This window comes from Drosophila tropicalis, unplaced genomic scaffold (assembly GCF_018151085.1).
Source record: "Drosophila tropicalis isolate 14030-0801.00 unplaced genomic scaffold, ASM1815108v1 contig_845, whole genome shotgun sequence".
Taxonomy (NCBI): domain Eukaryota; kingdom Metazoa; phylum Arthropoda; class Insecta; order Diptera; family Drosophilidae; genus Drosophila; species Drosophila tropicalis.
Genome location: NW_027173338.1, coordinates 9958494 through 9980893, shown reverse-complemented (window position 1 = coordinate 9980893; position 22400 = coordinate 9958494). Strand labels below are relative to the sequence as shown.

General features: G+C 36.0%; 1 protein-coding gene across 1 annotated transcript; it reads right to left on the bottom strand.

The window, feature by feature from the left end:
• Nucleotides 1–1790: 1790 nt before the first annotated feature.
• On the bottom strand, nt 1791–22116 carry LOC137581448 (transcription factor hamlet). The gene is given in 3 exon segments (XM_068295686.1): nt 1791–2903; nt 2906–3813; nt 21749–22116. Coding segments are annotated over 2 exon segments (1629 nt in total). The 5' UTR covers nt 3681–3813; nt 21749–22116; the 3' UTR covers nt 1791–2049.
• Between the last annotated feature and the right edge of the window lie 284 nt (nt 22117–22400).

Genomic DNA, 22400 nt, shown 5'->3' with positions numbered 1-22400 from the left:
TGCTTTGTATCCATCCATCGTAGATAGTTGTCCAACCAAAAGTATCCCACACAATGTTTGGGCCAATCTTTCAGATATAGTTTTTGTAGCTCTTTCAGTTCATGGAAATCTGTTATTTCCCTCAACCTGTGGGACACTGACATTTCTGTATATGTTTCTTCAGCAGAGTAGAGGATGTGTTAGTGGAATATTCCACAATACGAAAGCTTATCGATATCAGCAAAGCAGAGCAAACACATTTACTTTGTAACAGCAAAAAATGATTAGGGTGGACATTGTCAATTACAAATTATCGTAAATAAATAAAAACTTATGAATCATCGAAAGGGGCTTTCAAATATTCTGGGTGAATCTGTAGCTCAATTAACTCTTACATAAGCATATTCCCTGAGAATATATGAAGTTTTCGAATAATTAAGTTTAGAAATATTATCTCAAGTTAAAGATTTATAATTCATTTTTAATATTGCACAAGCTTTTTCTTCAGTTTCTAGAAAATATATTGACTCGTTATCAATTTTTTTAGAAAATACTATTGAAAGCTATTTGTCAAGCTTTGTCAAGATTTATCTCAGCCAAAGTACTTCAGTTCAAAAATATATATCCTTAAACTCCAGCTTCAAAATAGAAGCATTCCATAATTAAGTCATTTAAAAAGTTTAATTTTAAATATTAAATATTTTGTTCTTAAAAACACTCAATCGAAATGTTGACAGATCTGAAATCTGATCTATTAAACTTATTTTCAAAGATACTTTTAAAAACATTTCTCTGTTAACTTAGTCAATAAGTTTTGATTCTGTTATCGCAATTAAAGCGATATTTACTGTTAAGTTACCTAGAGCTTTAAGCTCTATAAAACTTTGGAAACCGTTACTATGCAAACGGCATTGGATTTTCAAAAAGGAAAATTGTTGTTTTTGTTGTTGTTTTTAAAAGATAGTAAAAAAAACATAACTTTTAAAGCTCGATTGTTTAATATTCTGTTGGAAAAAATATTCTTTTTTTCAAAATGTCAAACTAGTTCTTATTTTTTAAGGAATTTTCTTTTGAATTTGTTAGAAATTCAACAGTAGAAACTTTACTCAATTGCAATATCGAAACGTTTTCCTGAGGACATATAAAATTCAATCAAATTATATAAAATATTTTTAGTTTTACCCATACAAAAAGCTTTATATATGTACGTATGTATGTATGTCCTTTGAACAAATTTTCGATTAACCCATTTTCGTTCTATGTGTTTGTCGCCTTTTCGAAAAGTTCATTACGAAAAAAAATGAAGTTAGTTTTATAAGCTTTCAGTCCGCATCACTCTAGAAAAATTACATTAATCTGTCTTAAAAATAATATTTTTTAAGTTGTGACAATATGAGGCTAAAAGGAGTTAAATCTTTGAATATATCAACATTGGAAAGTTTTTGTGGTGAAAAGTTACTCTAATCATTTGTCTACTAAAGATTGAAAAAATCCTTTGAATGTCCTCTCATAAACCGTTTCATGGGTTCACATCCTATAAAAGGATTATGTTTACAAAAAATGCAAATTTCGAAATTTGGAAACTGAAAAAACATGTAAATTGCATTCACGAAAGATGTAAAAGTTCTTTAAAGGATATCCACTTGACATTCCGGATTGAAACAATTGAGTTTTTAAAAACTTGTAACTTTTTATTCAAACAGTGGGTGCCTTTCATTAGCATACATTTTCATTTCACATTTTCGCGGTTTACATATACACATGCTACACATATACATATACATACATATGTACAAAAAAACGAATACCAATGCTTAAGAACTAATAATAATTATTAGGTGTATAGTATATATATATATAATAATTTGCCAATTCTCAATGTTTTTTTTGTTTTTGTTTTTGTACAAGATACATTCACATTTACATATACAACATTTATGATATAAGTATTTACATCTAGACGATATTAAGGACGAAACATGTGGTTAGACATCATTTGTTGTTGTTTTAGGGATACATGTTTTTTAGATAGGAAAAAGAGTTGTGTGTGTGTGTGTGTAGTAGGATTGATTAGGGCTCCTCTTCGAGAATGGAGTTTGTTAGGTTGGATGTTGCCGTAGTAGTGGTTGGTGGCATGGGAAATAGTTTAGAGGTCAGAGTCTTCTTTAGCTCTAGGATGGGCTTGGAGTCTTCCTCATCGTCGGCGGGAGAAGATGTTCTGGCGGCAGGATGTTCATCGACATCATCGGCAGGCATTGTGCGTCGTCCTAGTTGATGATTGTCTGGTGATTCGGATTGCGTGGGCGTCAGTGAGGATGTCGGCGTGTGCGTGGAGGATGAGCAAGAGGCGCTCGAGGGCGCCGAACTGCGAGGCGTGGCCACTGACTGAATCTGTTGGTGTTGTTGCTGCTGTTGCTGTTGTTGCTGCTGCTGCTGTTGCTGCTGCTGGGTGACCTTGCCCATAAATGAGCGTATCTCCTCGAAATAGGACTCTTCCGTAGGATTCTCACAGAAACGACGTATGCAATGCATGCGGTCGCTTACACCACTCAGAGCACTCAACGACACGGCATCCGATTCATGTTTCTTCAGATGCCTATCGAGATTCGTTTGCTGGCCAAAGCAGCGCTCACAGATCTCGCACTTGAAGGGTCGCTCTTTGTTGTGAATGTTGCGCACATGGCGCTGCAGATTCGACGATATGCTAAAGGAACGTTCGCAATACTTGCACTTGTAGGGTTGTTCGCCCGTGTGAGTTCGCAGGTGACGCGTCAAATTGGCGGATCGCGGAAATACTTTGCCACAGAACTTGCACGTGTAACGATCCTTATTCCGCTGCGGCAGTGAACTGCCACCGCCGGTGGCACCACTTGCGGCGGTTAGGCCTGTTCCACCACCACGCGTTTTCGTCTTGCGTGCCTGTTGACGACTCTGGAAATGTTGACATTTGCTTGCAATTGCTCATTCGTTGGCGGCCACGATAGTTCACATTTTTTGAGTGCATGCCGAAAGGGAAAATCACCACCTGGACCTCCTGCTCCTCCTCCGCCTCCGCCTCCTGGGCCCGGACTTAACGTTGCGGGTGCAAAAACATTTCGATATTGCAAAGGCAATGTCTTGGTCATGGCCTCTAAGAGTGTAGGATTCACAACTGGCGGTCCGGAGGGTAAGGATGCAGCTCCACTTCCCAGAGTTGCTGTGGCCGCTGCCGCCACTGCTGCTCCCTCGCGCAGAGCTCGCAACATTTTGCGACTCATATCGAATCCCAAATCGGCCAAGGAGGCAGCTATATGATTGTTATTCATTTCCTTATCCTTCTGTTGGGCAGCGGAGGCAAACATTATCAGATTACTATTTTCATCTTCCATGGGACTTGCCGTCTCTTTGTCCAGTTTGTCCGTATCCGTGTCCGATCCGCCCATATCCGTTTTTCGTTTGTGGGCCAAACGTAAATCCAGTGGTTGATCATAGCTACTCCTTCGTTTGGCTTTTTGTTGTCTGGTTGCTGCTGATGCTGTTGTTGTCGTTGTTGTTGTCGTGTTGCTGAGCATCGCCGATGTCGCTGTGGTCGCTGATGCCGCTGACAAATCATAAGGTACATGTGATATATACGATGTGGGTATTAATCCTAAGGCAGGGTAAACACAGCCCTGTTTCGGGCTAGGAAGCATATTTCTTGGTGAGTGGTCTTTCTCTCTCATAACTGTTTTAACTCTTGTTCTGGCTGCAATTGCTGTTGCTGTCGTTCTCGTTGCTAATGCTGTTGCTTACGATAAGATCTTTTGTTAAAGTTGCTTTCGATATTTTAAGTAGTTGTCGACCGGTTTTATGTACCTATAAAGAAAAAAATGCAATATATACACAAATAAATTAGAATATGTTGGCCATTAAATAATGTTACTTTCAAAAAGCTAAAGTTTATGTTTCTGGGTCCTTTTGTTTGTACTTACAATTAGAGTTTTTTCATGAAGGTCTTTCAGATACTAAAGAATTAGCTTGTGGATCAATATGTGGCAAAAAGATGTTTCTATTCATTATATTCTTTTTTGATTGTCATAGCCCCATGAATGTGAATGAAATTGAGAGTGACAACTGCTTTTTGTGGCCTTTGTGCTTCGAATGACGTACTACAGAAATTCCATAAACCCGTAAGAATCATCTTTTTATTAGAGTATCAAGGCTGTATATATTGGTTAAACAACTGACTAACAATTGACTTTGTTTACTTTAGTTCAGCAATAAACCGTTGGTGTTGCTTGGGGAAACCCCTCTTAAGTAATTTGAGATCATTCGATTTGAAACGAGGAACAGGAATTCATCAAACTAGTAGACTTAAGGAAAAGACAATGATTTCTCATAGCTCATATTAAGAGTGCTAGCCTTAAAGACCTTCATTACTAATTGGGACAAAGGACCTACCTTCCCAAATCTGAGAAATCACACCAAGAGCAGGAGAAAAGACAATATCACAATCTCAAACGTAGTTGTAGATTTTTTCTGACTTTTTTCCTAAAGTTTAATTCATAGACGGATCTAGACTCTAGAGCTATGAAACTAGGGCACTTATACCCTTTCTCATATGTAGACTATATAGATTGGTAAAGTTAATTAAAAGTCAAAGTAAAAAGATTCCAATTCACAATAGATTCTAGAGTCTAATTTTGACTTACACATGGGCAAGAGGTCCAAGGTTCATCTATTCTTGGACTATGATTCCCAAATGAAATCTCAGGGGTGGAGTTTTTGGCAAGTCAAAAGATTGGTTTCAAAAACGATTTAGGGGGTAAAAACAAGTTTGTTTAAATCTTTTTTTCATCTACCTTTGCAAAAATTTTCGCAGCGGTTTTTTCGTTTTGTGTGAGATTTATTTTCTGTTAACACTAAATCAAAGGCAGCAAAATGCGGCTAATTAACTTTTTGGCAACAATCAACAACGGCAACAACAACAATAATACATAGCAAGAATCATAATGGCAACAACAACAAATGGCAAATGGCAATTTGTTGTTGCCATATCTTGTTAAATGCTGCAACAACAACAAAGTCTGTCAACAGACAACCGACAACCCACGAAAATGTCTCATGAAAAATTCTGTTCTAGATAGGAGAAACAGCTCCATAGATCAACTCGCCCACTCGGCAATGTGGCAGGCAGTTGGAGTTGGAGATGGAGTTGCAGTTGGATGTTGGCAAATATCTACACTTTGTAGTTGGGTCACATGGACACGGATGATGTTGATGATGGGCTGGTTGGCTGGCTGGCTGCTTTGTAAGCCATCTGCCAAGAGGTAACTCCGTTTGCTGAACTGCAACCTACGCAGGTATTTTTTGTTTTTGTTTTTCTCTTCGCCTCGTCTACGCACCTTCAAGACGGTGCGGCTTGTTGCCAGTTGGTTCGACCTCCATTAGATGCCACTGCAACATAACACCCCTCTCAGCCCCTCCTAGCAAAGTGGGCACTTTACAAATGTGTGTTTAGATGTTTGTCTTACTGTTTGCTCATCTGTTTGTCTTACATAATCGTCACTCTAGATACCGTGAAAAAAAAAAATTGACAAAAAAAACTTTTCAAGTATTTTTCCGTCCTAAAACAACACACAATAGAACAATTGTTTAAACTTCTGTATGTCTCTGACGCTTTTGGCATTGCGCCCAAAAAACAAAAAACTATCTGCAACAACAAAGCTGAAAGAAAAAAAAATTGAAGAAAAGATGTCTTATGGAAATTGAAGTTCTTTATAACCGCAATTATTTTTTTTTTTTTAGACCAGACCAGCATTTGCCGTTTCTATTATTAGAATAAAAATAAAACTCTTGGTCGGACTGTCAGATCATGAATCATGACGTAGATGGAAATTACCCTAGATGCTACCCACATTGATCCATTATAAAACCCTCCATTGAATTGAATCTGGAACAGCTGTGGGAATCAAATATGTGACGCACCACAATTGAAAGAGTGGTAACTCGAATTGAGGGTTGGCAAACGGAAATTTTTGTTTCTTATTTCTTGTTTTGGTCTTTTAAGTGCAGTAGCCAATAGGAAGTTTATTTGTATACACCGAAATAAGTGTGTTTAGTTATATGCGAAGACGTCGAAATGCTTGGCATGTGCAGCAGCATTTATTTGTTATTAAAACAAACTAAAAATGAAACACATCGACCAAGCAAATGTTTCAATTAGTCCACGGAAGTTCTAAAAAAGAGAGACAACAAAAGAAACTTGGCACATCCAAACCAAGAAGTTCATTAGTTACACTGGGAACATGGGGCGTATGAGTGTTTTAAGTCGTGAGCTTTTGTAAAGTTTGCCGGAATATTGTTCCTGGTTTCACTTTTCCCAGTTTGAAGATGATTAACTTTGTGGTCCAAACCGAAGTTCATCTTGAGATGTTATAGAATATATAAATATTTAATGACATTTAATTATAAATTTTGCTTCCCTTTGGGAAAATAACTTTTTTCTGTTGTGGGTTGAACCACCAATTATAATTGGTGAAAATTAATTTAACGCCAAAACTTGCCAACACAGAGTGGGCAGTTGTGTGTGTGTGTGTGTGTTTTCCTTTCAACTTGCACCTGAACTGTCCAGTAGCCAAGCTGAATCATATCAATTGAAATTTGAAATTTCACATGCACCCAAATCCCATGTGTTTTATAATTTGTTGCAAACGTGCCAGAGCGGTTGACAATTATGGCCAACGCTAAAGCTGGACGATATAGCATCATCATGTTGATGATCATCGTCATCCAAAACGGATGCTGAAAGCAGATGAAGATGATGATGATGATGATGGAGCTGAGCGGTGAGGTAAAGCCAAGTAAGAAGAAAGAAGCACAAAAAAAAAACCAATTAAAGAGTAACAAAGTTTAAGCGGACCGACAACGAGAGCAATGAAGCATAAACGGTTCAAAAAACGGACGCAAACCATGGTGAAGGTACGACCAATCTTGTTGGAAGTCGTCGCATGTTGCAAAGAAAAGTGAAATCAAAGTTGTAAAACCGCGAAAAACGCAGTGAGCAAGCCAGCCAGCCAGCCAGCCAGTCAGTCACACCGACAAACAGACAGACCAAAGAGACATAACAGGGCTTCGCTCCAGATTGGAAAATGTCCAGTGGATGGTGGATGGTTGTTGACAATGTTGCTTACGCTATCTCTTTAAAGTGCTCTGAACTGAACTGAGCTGATCTCCATGAAACTGTGGACAATATTTTGCCAGTGTAAGGCAGAAATTAACTTTGTCATATTTTAAATGAACCCAATATACCCCCAGAAAACCCATCATCATAGTCATCATTATCATCATGACCAGCAGCAACAACAACAACATTTGCATCCACTTCTCTCTCTCTCTCTCTTCCTTTGTAACAGACCAAAAGTAGCACTGCAGCAGCTGCATAATTATCATTTATAATCATCATAATCATTGGCTTTGGTCTCGCTTGAGTGTCGCGGCCGAGAAGAGCATAATCAACCGCAACTAAAGCCAAAACAAAAACTAAAACCAAAGCTAAAGCTAAAGCCGGCTTTGGCGACATCATGAAAAACGAGAGTAAAAATCTCCAAAGCAAAAGCCGCTCACTGAAATGGAAAATTAAACCTTGTTACATCAGTTCTGCAGCAGCTACTAACGGGCAACGCGGCGACAAAACTTTGTGCGGCAGTCAGGATCTCCCCGCGCATCTGCAAGCCATCCAAAACGATGGCAACATGCAACCTGATACCAAAATCGTCACAGAAAACAAAACAAACACAACAAACACGCACATTCATGCTATATAAAGAAAATCAAAAGAAAGAGATTTAGCCGATCGATCGAACTCTCAGTCCAGGATGGCTAATGAAGAAATGCATCGTCGGCTACCATTCACATGGAATATCATTCATACTGCATGATGCCCATGAACATATGAGTCTAAGTTTCGTATGAGCCAATGAGCCTTTTAGGCAAACTCAAGTAGTCTTTTGAGTAGCTATCCAATTAACCGTTTTTAGAAGGACTTTACAAGACGATGTTAAGTAATCTTTACAGGATGTGCTTTAATTTCAAATCTAAATATACCTTTTTATGAGGATTCAGTTTGTTATTTACTATTTGTCATTGAGCAACAAGCAAAATAAATAAAAATTATAGGATTAGTTGCTAATGGATCAATGGAGTCTTTGAAGTACTTTACCAATTCTCTAACTTTAGCCTAATGACTTAATTTATTCACTTTTGGGGTATTGAAATAAAAAAGTTACTAAATCATTTGAAAAATTTCTCAAAAACGTCTGTGTAAATTCATCTACAATAAACTCTAAGTTGATACCAAATCTAAGGCAAGTTTGAAATATATTTTTATGGCAGCCATCTCTACATCACAGAGATTTAAGGCAGACGTGACAGGCAGACTGCCGTTGACAAAAAAAGCTGAACTCATTTGTTACACAAACGTATGTATTAGATTTGATGGCATCTTTCGTTGAACTAAAGTTGTTAAAATGAGCGACTTGAATGTATGAACTATTTATCTGGATGTCAAATGTGTTTTAAGTTATTTTATGAAAAGATCTTTTACTTGTTCTATTTTTGTTGCTTAACAAATTCAAATGTCAATCATTTAGAATTTGAATTAGTGTTAAAATGATGTTCAATAAGTTCAATAGCAAATGAAGATGGATTTATAAACATTTTGCTGTGGGCATCCTTGCAGATGAACTAATTTCATAGACGTGTGTTTAGACTTAAAAATGTGTTAGCTTAGCTTGTATCTTACTAATGCAAAAGAACAGTCTAACAATCATCTTAGGCATTTATGATTTAAGTGGCTTTTACTTGATAAATGATGAACTAAGAAACGAGTGATAGACAGATAGTCTAAATCCGTTTATTTCTTGTTTTTCCTTTAAGTTGCTTACAGTTTAAAATAGAACAAAGTTTAAACTTTAAAACTTTATTGTAATCTTTATAAACCTTTTAGGTTGACTCATCCTTTTCCTGTATTTCAGCCGACTTCCAATGCCAATTAGAAATGTTAAACCGACTACAGAGGATTAAAACTTGTGAACAATTGTTTTGAAGAATCTTATGATATTCGATATTGTGGGTGACAAAGTACAAAGTGTCGACTATATTCGATAATTGACATACTAAGGTAGTAATTAATTAAAGTATTCTACTCAAAACGACTTTCAATTACGCCTTTTTATCTAGAATGAGAAGTTGTTCATCATTTTAAGCGGATTACATTAAATCAAATTGATTATTTTATTATTATGCAAAAAGTTGTTATGAGATTTTCCATTTTTTTTTAGGGTTTCGCTTTTAGTTGTAAATTGAGAATGATTTACTACGTCTGTGTGTGTGTGTGTGTGTGTGTTTGCAGCTGTTAATAATTAGTCAGAAAAGACGAACAGGTTAAAGAAATTGTCAACACATCATCAAAGTTGGATGCGTTTTGGTTAGCTTGAGATGATGATGATGATGATGTTGTAGTTTGTTGTGACTGTTGCAGCAGCAGTGCAATCTGTACCACTTTTTCCTTCACTGGACACCATTGCAACAAGTGTAGCAGCAGAGGCAGCAGCAACAACAGTTGCAATTGCAACAGAGCAAACACATCTCCAAATCACGTCTTGCTTGTTGTTAGTGTTGTTGCTGTTGTTGTTGATGTTGTTTGTTAGGCAACAAACAGGCGTTTGCGTTACATATCTCGTCGTCGACGTAGTCGTCGTCGTCGTCTAGATTGGCTGGACGGCCGTCAAGTGAAATAAAAAGTGAGAGTGACATCGGAAATTGTTTCAATTTTCCAAACGAAACCCAACCAACTAGCAAACAGCCAGCCAGCCAGGCAGGCGAGCAGTCAGGCAGTCAGCTAAAGTTGCCGCAATTGCCATCGTCATCATCATCATCATCATCTCCAGAGTTAGAGCTCAAGCTGGAGCTGCGGTCGTTGGTCGCTGAATGAATGAATGTCGAAAACTGTATTGAAAACAATTTTTCTACGTATGCCCCACCGCCAAACTCAAATGCTTTCCAAATATGCTCCAAAAAGCAAGCCAATCGTTAGATGGACCAGTTGCCAGTCAGCCATCCAGTCAGCCTAGCCGCTGGCTGCATCTTTTTTTTTTTTTTTTTTTTTTTGTTTGTTATACTTTGCCTTGTTTTATTTCTTAGTTTGATCTTTTTTATAACAACAAAAAAAAAAAAAAAAAAATAATAATAATAAAACATCACATGCAGACGACCGAGGTCCGTCGTCCATTCGGCTAAATGCCTATCGAAAATAATTGAAATATTTTTTTCGAGGTGCAAAATTCGGTTTAGAGCCTAAGCTTAAGCAGCGTTGTTTGTTGTGCAATTTGTGGCTAAAGTATATACATTTTTTTCATTTTCAAATATCTTTTCGATATTAACCCAAATATTCCTAATTGCGATATCTGATTTAAAGGAAAACTCGATTTAAAGGAAGCTATTTCGCATTAATTGTTCACTTTGTGTTTTGTTATAATCACTTTAAAAGGTTAACAAGAATCGCTCAAACCCAATTACAAATCAATCAATCTATTATAAAGTAATACGATGAATGATCTGTCGGTTACTCACATATTTGAGTGTGGATTGTATTTTGTATATGAATGGTTAGTGTCCTGCCCAGTCGCAGGACAAATAAGTTAGAGAAAATCAGTTATACTAAGCCCCAAACACTTTTAATATCCTTGCTCAAAAGGGAAACCTAACTTAAATTATTAACTATGAACTATTTAAGTCCAAGTTGAGACCATAATTATCATATTAACGTGATCATATTGTCGACTAAGTCAGAAGCAGGACAGTCCTAGTGAATTATCCTTTTCTAGATTAAAAGGACTATCCGAACATTGAAACTTGAATCAACTTTCTGGTTTCATTTCTTTAAATTTCTAGAACTAAGTTTATTTTTATTCATATATCCTTGTATCTACACAAGACGTGAAGTTGACTAGAAGGTTAAAGGGTTAGCTTTATAAGCTAAGGTTAAGGCATTCAATTCTTGAAGAATTCTTTAATTTCTTTCTGTTTCTGAATAACTTATTTAGTTGAACTTCATTTATCGAAGAAGTTCTAGAAGTTCTCCCAACTAATTATCGTATTGACTTAACAATAGTAAGCGATTATTTCTGGAAAAGGGATACCAGCTATGTTTGGTTGAAAGGATCATTACAATGACAAATAAAATTATAGATAATAAAGAGCTGGAAAGTTTGAATAAAGCGCCTTTGCCATTAGAAATTACTAATGTTCATTAGAGGAAATAAAGCAACCTAATTTCTCAGGAAAAACAAACGATCTATAGGAGATGGCGTTGGAATATCCTTTTTTGTTTCGCTTTTAGCTTCATCATTATAAAAATTTTAAATACAATGTTAAGTCGAACTACATACTCAAGAGTGAATGGCGAAATTTGAAAGTATGGTAAATGGGAAAAAAAACATGCATACATATGAGAAGGCTAACAAAAAATAAGCAAAATTTAAACAACCGCCGGCTGTAGGCATAATAATAATAACATCAACAACAACAACAACACTCATCCGTAAAGTATTCGAATATATTTAATTGAAAAAATAGTAAAAACAACAAGAAAAAATAATTCACATTTCACGACTTCATCAGTGCGAATGAATGAGTGAGTGAGTTAACTTGGTTAAGCCGATCTGAGACACTGAAAGAGTTCACAAATCAGCTACTACTCCATTTGATTGCCTAAACGTTTCAACAGCTCAGCATTTTTGATGCAATTAATTAGATTTTTATTTCTTCATTGAAATCGAACTGAGAGTACACACAGGTGAGTGTGTGTGTGTCTGTGTGTCTCTGTGTGTGTGTGTGTGTGTTGGCTGGAAGCAACCCATTTGATTTCGATTTATTACCACACACTCCAGCAAATGATACAATTATTTTATTTATATGCGAGACGTCAACCCAAGAGCTAGAGAGGTGGCAAGCAAACAGGCAACTGGCTGTTGGCCAGGCAAAGAGCCAGTTAAGCTTGTTCTAGTTGAAAGCGATAGCCAAGCCTGGTTTTCTGTTTTGTTTTCTTTCATTTTTTTTTGGACTCGATATTGGCCAGCAGCTCCTTCTGGCTAGTTTTGTCGCCAGATCTCCGCGCATATATAAACGCTATTAAAAATAACGAAATACGAAATAGAAGCAACTCAGTTAACAGAGAGCAAAAAAAAAAAAAAAAAGACTAAAGAAAAAAGCCAGCAGAAAAAGAAACCATATCAACATTCACATCATAAGTAAACCAGTTTGCACCTGAGAGAGGAAGAAGAAAGTTGTCTTGGCCATTTTTGTGTGAGTGTATGTGTTGGGTAGACTTTTTTCTATTTTTTTCTACCTATGTACATATACATATATATATATAGATTGCAATTTATATATGAATTCGAAGGAGTTTGGCCTGGCTAGCGGGCGTTGAACAATGGCCAAAAACTAACTGTAACATGGCAGACAACGTACATATTTTTTCGTCCGTTTTTTCATTTTGGTCATAAGCATGAAATATTGCGCACATCTAAAAAGTCCACATATCCCTCTCGTCCCATCCGCCCCCTCCTCATCCTCATGAAGCCACCTGACATCCTCCACCATCATGTCCAAAGAAACAACAACAACAACAACAAAATATCCGCCACAGGCCTAATTATATTGCCTGAACGGAGTTGGAACCTCCAACCTATCATTCCCTGACACATGCTACCGTTCGAACACGTGCGGACTAACTAACAAGTAGGAGTAGGAAAAAACCTAATAATTTAGCCATATTGACTAATAGGATACTCTTAGTACATATTAAACAAACATAACTAAACAAATTGTAGAGCGAGGATCTGTTGGGAATTTCTGTAGCTTCTTTAGTAGATCTTTAGTATTAGAGTTTTGCAAGGATTATAATTTCCCATTGCCATGTGCTATATGCCATCCTGTACGATACTTAATTTTCTCCTTCGACTTCAAATTTTCCCTTAAATTTAAGTTGTTTCATGTCTTTAAGAGAAGCAAAATAATGAGAAATTGTTAAGAACTTTTTTATGGAGATAACTGAAGCCTTAGCCTAAGCCTAACCTAAGCCTAAGATTAAAAGTAAGCTAAGAATAACAAAGAGAATAAGATAGATTTGTTCTTGACTAACTTTTAGTTCAACTAAGTTCTTTGACACTTAAGAATCGTTTTAGCTCTAGCAGATTTTATAAGCAAACCTAAAGATATAGAAGATTCGATTTCTAATAGTTTTATGTCTGCTAAACAAATGCCAAAAATAAAATATAATATTCAATGTGTTCTTTGAATTATTTTCATCCTTAAATAATAGATACATTTCAGTTACACAGACATGTTACAAACGTGAAAAGAAACTCATTGAGCCCTTAGTAAGTGTATAAACAGCTAAATCAATCGAGATGAATGATAAGTTTTAATACCATTAAAAATAAAATGCTTAAAATTTATCGCTTGGCTTACTTAAAATTAAGATGCATTTCGATACATGATAATACAATAAAAAAAAAAAAAAATCGTTTGACAAAATGTTTTTAAAAAGTAAGATGATGGCCTTTAAAATCAATTTTTAATTAGTTTGTTTCAGACTCTGACTAAAAGTATTGTGACTTGTATAATATCTTAAAAGTTAAGTTCCTTTTTCATTTAAACTCTAAAATTTGTCTAGTTTAATTGCATTAGAGAGACAAGTTGCTACTCAGAGCTGATTTTTCAGATAAATGGGCAAAATAAACAAATTTTTATATATAAAGTTAGAAATAGTTAAGAGGGAGTGTGAGAACAATAAGAAACGTTTCTCGAATAGTTTATAAAATTCTCTTATCAGAAAGGACTAAAGCTCCTTTAATGCCAAAACTTGTTTCCAACTTTTTATAAGTATTCGGAATCAGAGCTCATCATGATCTGTCCTAGTTTTTAACTCAACCATTGACTGGTTATTTGGAGTAATAAACATAGAAATCGGCAATCAAAATGATGAAATTGGAATACCCACAACTTAAAGGGTATGTGGCTAGCAACCAACAACAACAACAACAACAAAAAGAGCAACAAAAACAACGGCTAACAATCAATGAGCAAATTCCGAGGCTGGCTTAAAGTGAAAGTGCTCCAATTGCTGACATCGTCAGCGCAGCAAACTGCAACCGCGGATGCAACCAAGTGCTTTGACTCCTCCTCAGTCAAACATATACACGCTACGAATCGATTTAGATAAATGTATGAATGTATATGTATGTATATATGTACATATGTATATTGGTAGAGTCATCCTTTTTACTTTGGCTCCACTTGTTGATAAGTTGTTTTGCTGCACCCCGTGCAGCCACGCCTTCCATTTCTCGCCAGTGTTCACATTGCAGAATAATTGCTATGACCAAGCTAAATTGGCCCACAGAGAGTGTTAGAAGGGGAGGGGACAAGGTGTGTAAGGGAAGCCTACGATTAGCTTTTCCTTGGCCAATTACTTTGGCTTTAGTTGGAAAGAGAGACGAAGAGAACATCAAATGAGACTTCCTTCCGCAATTGACTATCACAATCGCTTAATTCACAACTTCACTTAGGCAAAATGTTCCTTAAACATTCCAACTAATTGCCTAAAACAAATCAATAAGGTTTCAATCAACAATTCTTAGACCGCACCCTCTCAGCATCTTTCATTATCAACCCAATTATCATTTGAGTTATTCTTTTTTCGTTTCACAATCATCGATCATTACTCTCTAGCACCATCCATCCATCCATCTGTATTTCAGTCCCAGTAAATCGACTTAAATAACTTAATGATTACCCCACCCATTTATGAGGCAGGTAGAAAACGTTGTATGCGTATTTTGAAAGCAAAAGTAAAGTGTTTTGAAAGTAAACTACACTAATTTAAAGCTGTAAATTAACCAACTAAACAACAATAAGACCAACAACAACAACAATAACAGAAACAACAATACATTTAATGCAGAGCTCGCTCCAAGCCATAGATAACCTTGAATGCAATGAGAGCTTTAATTAATTGTGTGCTCACAATTAAAAAGGTGTAAAAAAATACAACAACAAAACCAACGAAGAAATAATTCAAAAACCCAAATGAAAACCTTAACAAAAGGGGCGGACCACATTGGATATGGTTAAGGGGCGAACGGGGAGATGGCAAATTAAGTTGTAGATAAATTGTCTTTCTTTCTAGTCAAACATATGATAACTTAAAATTGAGATATAGAAACGAAATAAATATCATACTTAGAGAAAGATATGTATATTGGTTATGAAAAATGTAGAAGATTGAACTATTTATTAAAATTAGTTTAGCAGTTAACTAAAAATAAGAGTTTAAACTTTATTTTTACCGCATTAAACAGAAGCCGATTTAGAAGGAATGTTGTTTTACAATCTTTACACAAAGTATTGCGATACACTTGGAGAAAATTGGAGCCCTTTTTTATATTTGTGTCATTTATCGCTGTTACCCTTCACGTCTGACGTAGACTGAAGAGTTTAAATGTTCACAAAAAGGTTGAGAAGAAAAACAAATCAGAAGTGGCGATTCTATAGGATTGATCTTGGTGTCGTCTTTAGGAAAGGTCTCAAACATTGCTGACATTATCAATGAACTTCTGGAACTACACTAATAAGAGGAAATAACTTACTTTGCAAAAACATAAAGAAAAACATATTTTTATGACTCAAATTATATTTAGGCCAACTGAACAACGAGGACCCAGGTTCGAATCCCAGGCTAGTGTATAGATGTAGTTTTCGTCTAAGCCGAAGGCCTTAGTTGCCAGTGCTTGTGAAATATATTGATAGGTTGATAGTTTGCAAATATATTCTATACTTATAATAATAATATGTATACCAACTAGGATTACTTACTAGTGCTTTGTTTTTGTTAATACGCCAAAAATACCTCACTAAGTGCAAATATGTCTTAGATATAATCTTTATAGTAAAAATTGCCCAAATCAAAACTCTTCCACATAGATGATGAGGATTGATTCATAATTGTTGAATTGTTTTAGAACTCGCACTACTTTTTCGCTGAGTGTAAAATCAAATTGGAGCAATTGTCACGCTAACTACATGAAAATTAAAACTAAATGAATAAATGTAATTTTGACATCATAAAAATAAGACACGGCTGGGTATGACTCCACATATAAGCACAACACCTTTTTGAGCCAACAAAATGCATCATGGCCCAGCGTCATTGTCGTGTTTGTCTCTGCCATCGTCAGAGTTTGTACTTGAAAATGAGTTGCCCAAAAAGACACACTCAAGATTCAACAACAACAACAACAGCAGCGGATGAAACGGTAGGCAGACCGACCCACCAACTCCACTCCTCCTCCGACAATTGCTCCTCTGTTGCCTCGACGACCTAAGCTATTCGTTAGACTCTGATGAGTAAACACAACCGTTGATTACAATAGGAAATAATCCCACAAATTGCTTTAATATTCACTGCAAATCAAATGAAGTTGTACTGCTGCCGCCGCGACACAAAAGTCGCAAAGTTTCTCAGTTTTTGGTTTGAAGTTTTTTTTTTGCCTTTTCTCTCTTATTTTTCAAGTCAAAGCTTTTAACCTTGGACCATAAAACTCTGCAGATTACAACAACAACAACAACAATAATATGTAATCATCGCATTGTATCTTAAACTCGTACTCCCCATATGAGTGTGTGTGTGTGTGTGTGTGTATCTGTATCTGAACAATTTCTGATTTTTTGTCTTCTCTTCTTTTTGCAAAAAATTGTCTCGGTCTTTGATAATTGTTTCGCATTTAGCTTTTGGCATATTGTTTAGTATGCGTTGATATATGGGAACCCACCTAAAGAAAAACGGAAAGCAGGTGTACATTACATTGCCATTGCCTCTGTGTGATATTCGATGGCAGCGGCCGGCATTTTGCGGTCCATTGTCTAATCCAAAGTGGGCTAGTTTGTGGCCAATTTTGAAGAATTTGCCCAGATTACCAGGTCTTTTTTTCTGCGTGTGTGTGTGTGTGTGGGTTAAATGGTGGGTTGACATGAAAGTGCCTCATTTGCGGTCTTCTTTTTCTTTGTGGGCCCCCTCTCTGCTGTGGTCGGGAGTATGTGGGCAAAGGAGGGCGTCAATGATAGTTAGGAGAGATGATAGGTTGATGAAATTAATTTTAGACCAAAAAAACATAAAATGGGAGCATAATTTTCTTGAAATTTAATAAAAAATAGGCCTGAAGAGAAATGAATTAATGGAGTTTGGCAGTTAAGGATGTGGTTTGAAGTTTCCTATGGAAATTTTTACAAGTTGCAAATGTTCGTTTAGAGTGTGATCCGATTAAGAAAGGGTTTTAGATCTTTTTTATAAGTAGGTCATCATAAAAGGTTAGTAAGATGTTAAATAAAATCTCATTTCGGAAGTATTTGTATCAGATCATTGACAAATTAGAATGACATTCCATTAGAGAGATGAAAAACTATTGATTAGCTCTAATTAAGGTAAGACATTGGACTTAAATAAGTACTTTCAACTACTTCCAGGAGAAAATGGATGCTAAGTGCTCTCACTTTAATATTAGCATGAAGATCACATTAGGCATATAGTTTAGATATTAACTACTAAGTACTTTCTTCTTACCAGAAGAATCAAATTTAGTTGGATCTGGCGACATAAATTAGACCCAAGATTCTAGATTGGTAGTTCATGGATAGTCTAGTCTCTCCATCTATTTAAGTAAATCTTACTTTAAAATATTTAAAATTAAGACTGATAGAAAAACATTGAAATAAACTTTCCAAACTAATCAATAATTAAACATTTTGCTCGCAGGAGTTATTAAGTTGTAAAGTGGTTGATGATTAAAAATAAAGTAAGCCAAAAATAAAGTAGACAGAAATCCAATTGTTTGATTACTTTCGAAAATCGATAATAGACAGAATATAAAAAGATTTCAAAAATAAATGGAAGGTAGCTTTAGAAAATAATTGGTAAAGATTACCAAAGGCAAAATCTCCCAACGACATGTGAATGGCATGGACTTAATGTTCAAAGAGGATCTCCAGCCTTCTTTTTCAAGGCATTCAAAATAAAAGTGTTTGGCGAATTTGAAAAGCCTTTCTATACTGATCAACTTGTATTTCGCCCAGATTGATATAAAAGATTTAACGACTTTCATTTTATCACCATTTACAGTTAATGATTTTATATAGCTGGCCATAAATCCGAAACTGTCTTCATTATATCGTACCAAGAAATATATGTACAGCGATCCATTTTTCCGAATTTATCATTGCAGAACAACAAATGAGTTGACTCCTTTCGATTTCCAGGGATGGAAGCAGAAAATAAGGCAACATTTTATATTCGGGATATATACATAGGTTTGAGATGGGAAGTTATAGTTCATAAACTACCCACTGTGCGCTTTTCTTTGTCCCCCTTGTTCCAGTTCAAATACAACTCATCTCCTGAATTGCAACGAACGAGAAATAACGTTGTTGCATTGCAAATTGCAGCTTACATAAGTCGGGCGAGGCAGCGACATCGAGATCTATATGTACTATATAGAGGCATTAATAGAGTGACTGCTGCTTGTCGCTGCCTTTTCTCTGTGCTGCAAAATGCTTTTCATTTAATCGATTTGCGTATTTCGGGCAGCGTTGTAATTGTAATTGCTCGACGAACTCGTCGCAACTTTCATTGCGAGGCCGCCAATTGCCTCCGCCATCACCATCACCATTCCCATCCCCAGCCCCATCACCATCATCGTCGAAAGCGCCCCCTCCTCCCTTCTCGTGTCTATGATGAATGTGGATTAAGCGTATGCCAAGGCATAAAGCCTTTGTCTTGATTTGTAGCATTCGAAGTTTTGGTTTGGCATAGCCTAAAGTGATTTGTTTTTTAGATTTTCGAAAAGCGATTGCGGTTATCGCTGACTCGCTTGGACTCGAATTGGAATTGGAGCCATCATCATCATCATCATCATCATCATCATCTCGATCATCATTGTGATCATCATCATGAGCATCTTGGCTCACACAACGAAAATAAAGTTTGAAATTGAAAAAAAATCAGCGCACATTCCAGCACACAAGAAAAAAATGTGTAACGCAATCAAAGCCATCGCTTCCGGTTTAAGGCGCAATTAACTACCTTGGATTACGTTGTGCCAGTGGGCATCGTGGGGCTCACCACGTTCACCTCTCACCTTCTCTTCCCCTCACCACCCCCCTCAATTGCAATTGGCGCCCGACGGCAGTTAGATTTTCCGTCCATATTTAGGAGTCATGGTCATCATTTTGCAGATTATCTACAGCATTTCACTTATTTCCTCTACTACTCACACCGTAATTGGCATTTTAATGTTGTAAACAAATTTCGGTTTTTTTCGGTAGTTGGAATGATGAAATGTCATAATTTTCTCTCTCACTCAATCGGCCCAAGCGGCATCTTGTAAATGTGCGATTTTTTATTTTTTCTTTTCAGAGCTCTCTGGGAATTTATTCGAAAGTATTTTTTTGATGAGTCCGAGACCATGAAATGAGAAATTTTCGGACTAATTGCAAAACTTTTCTTGGAAAATGTTTGCAGGTGGCGCACAGAGATATGAACATATAATTCAAAAGATTTTCTGAGGTATATTAAGGTGTATATATTAGGTCCTATGAGAATTGTAATAAGGAAATATTCTAAATGCTTCTTTAAATAGCTCAATTAAACTCATTTGTTTTTAATGGATCTGCATCCATTATCTGAATTAGCATGCACAAGCATACCATATAATAAATCTCATGTTAGTAGGTCTTTCTTTAAGTGTCTTTGCCCCTGAAGGTCGCATGTAACACAGTGTCTTAATCTAAGCACCTTCCATAAACTTAATAGACGTGGAGATTACTTTATTATATTTACTTTTAGATAGATATTTTATCTTTTTTACAAGGCAAATCAAATTCGATCCGCCATTTAAAAGATTTCAATAAAAATCAAAAGGGTCGCAATATCCATACAAATCCTTAGGGAAAGCAAACACTTTTAGGACGATAGGATAAATTCTCAATATCCTGTTTTATTATGAGGATATGATAGAGTCTCACTATTCTGACTAAATATGATTATCAATACTATGAAGAAGCCTCTCTCCAACTTTACTTTAAAAAATTCACAACAAGAAAGTCATTTTTATGTCATTAAGTTATGAAGTATTTACTAATTAAGATCAAATTTAAGATATAATTAAGAAAAATTAAAAAAAATATAATAGACCTTAAAGAAAACAAGATAAAACTTTGTGAACAACTACTCATTTCATTTGTGAAATTTATTATTTATATGTAGATTAATGTGAAATCAATACCAAAATGTGATGATTCTAAACCGAACTTAATCGCAATCTTATGAGTAACTTAATCTTTAACTTACTAACTAATTGAACTTCCCTTTAAGCCAATAAAAGATGACCATGATATGAAAATATCTAGTTGACTTTTAATTTAAAAGCTGTGTAAAATAATCTAATGAACTTTTCAAGGATTGTTTCTTGAAATTAATTTTAAAATTTGCGTTCTTCTTTGTCAGATAAATCACTCCCCAACGCAGTTGTGCAATTGTATCTAAGAAACGCTCCTCAAAATGTACATTCAATTCTTGTCTTGTCTTCAATTCAATTTGTTTTATGTTCTGCGGCTAATGATGTCTACTTCAAGCTTCATTATTCGCTCTATCAACCTGTCCATTTGCTGGAGCCACTCACTAACCTCCAAAAGTAGTAGAAAAAAACGTTTAATTAATGATCCATTTCCATTTTTTTGGTTCCTGTGTTTTGTATGAAGCTTCTTCTACGCCCATCTGCCACCGCACACCCATCGACTTCTATTTAAAATTAAATTAACCTGCTTAATTTACCTCTGCTCCCCACAAGTTGGAGTTGTTGTTGTTGTTGGTTGAAAGACGCGCCCAAAAAAACACATTCACTCGAAAAATGAAGGAAAATCGAAAGGCGCTACTAATCGCTTCAATGCCTGAAAAATATGCCCACTATACCATGCATCTATGTATCTATCGGATACATTCGAATAAACGCATAATTGGACAGTTTAGTTGTTATTTTTTTTTCTTTTCTTTCCCTCTTTCTTTGTGTTTTTGGGATACCCTTTCACCCTTCACCGGGATTGAAGGCTGCTGCTGCTGCTGCTGCCACATTTAGCAAAATTCGATTTTGATCGCTCAATTAGCGTAAAAGTAACATGTCAAAGCTATTAATCACTTTCGAAAACAAAACGCAACTTTAGAAGAGATCTCCAACTGAAATAATTTATATTGTTACCAAATGTTGGTGGTGGTTAGGGCTGGGGAGGGGTGGGGAGGGGGCTGTTAAAAAGTGCGTGCATTTCAAATATAGTTATATAATTGTAACTTTTTTTCGTTTCTTTTCTTTTGATTGCTAAATTAAAAAGTATCTGTTAGATAGACAACTTTATTTGTGCCTCCCCTCCCCGTCACATACCCTCTTCACCGATCGCCAAAAATTGTGCTGCGTCATTACTCGAACTTCAATTTCATTCATTCATCAATTACAATGGCGAGAGAAGCCTTGAAACGCGGCAAGCGAATATGTTACGGTTACGATTACGGTTATATACAGAGATGGAAACGGTTTTGCCTGTCGAATGACATTAACTTTAATATTATAATGGACCTGCGATCCTGACTGATTGAACGATCGGACGATCGGACGATTGGAGGTTTCCATTACATTACATTACTTACATGCTTGAAGACGTGTGCTGGAGATGATATTGCTGCTGTAGTTGTAGTTGTTGTTGTTGTTGGTGGTGGTCGTGGTGCATCAATTTGCCAACTTCTCCTAACTCTGCTTGTGCTCTAATTGCACAACTAGTTGTTGTTGTTGTCGGAGTTGTTGGTTGTGTTGCTGCTATAAAATCCGCACGGATATCCGTTGGCCGGCAGGAAGAAATCACCATTTGAACACCGTTGTTGAAGCGATTTTTGCTTGCCTCTTTTTTTTTCTCTTCTTTTTTTCTTCTTATGATTTTTTACGGATGTCGATAACTTATATGGCATTGGCTATACAAAGTAGATCTTGTTTGTGGAGGTTGTTGTTGTTGTTGGCACTGTCGAGCGTAAGTCATCCTGCAATCTAGCCAACAACAACAACAACAACACTAGCCGACGGTCGCGTGGGAAATCGAATCGAATCGAACTTTACTCGCCAATTGGATCCAAATTCTATACACTATATATATATATATATATTGAATTTTATACAATTTTCACTTAAATAAACTAAACTTTTTCTTTTCTTTAATTTATTATTTGATTTTCTATTGTTTATATCATACACGATATGATATTTCATATTCTATAGTTATTTAATTCAAATTTTTTTTCAACATTTGTT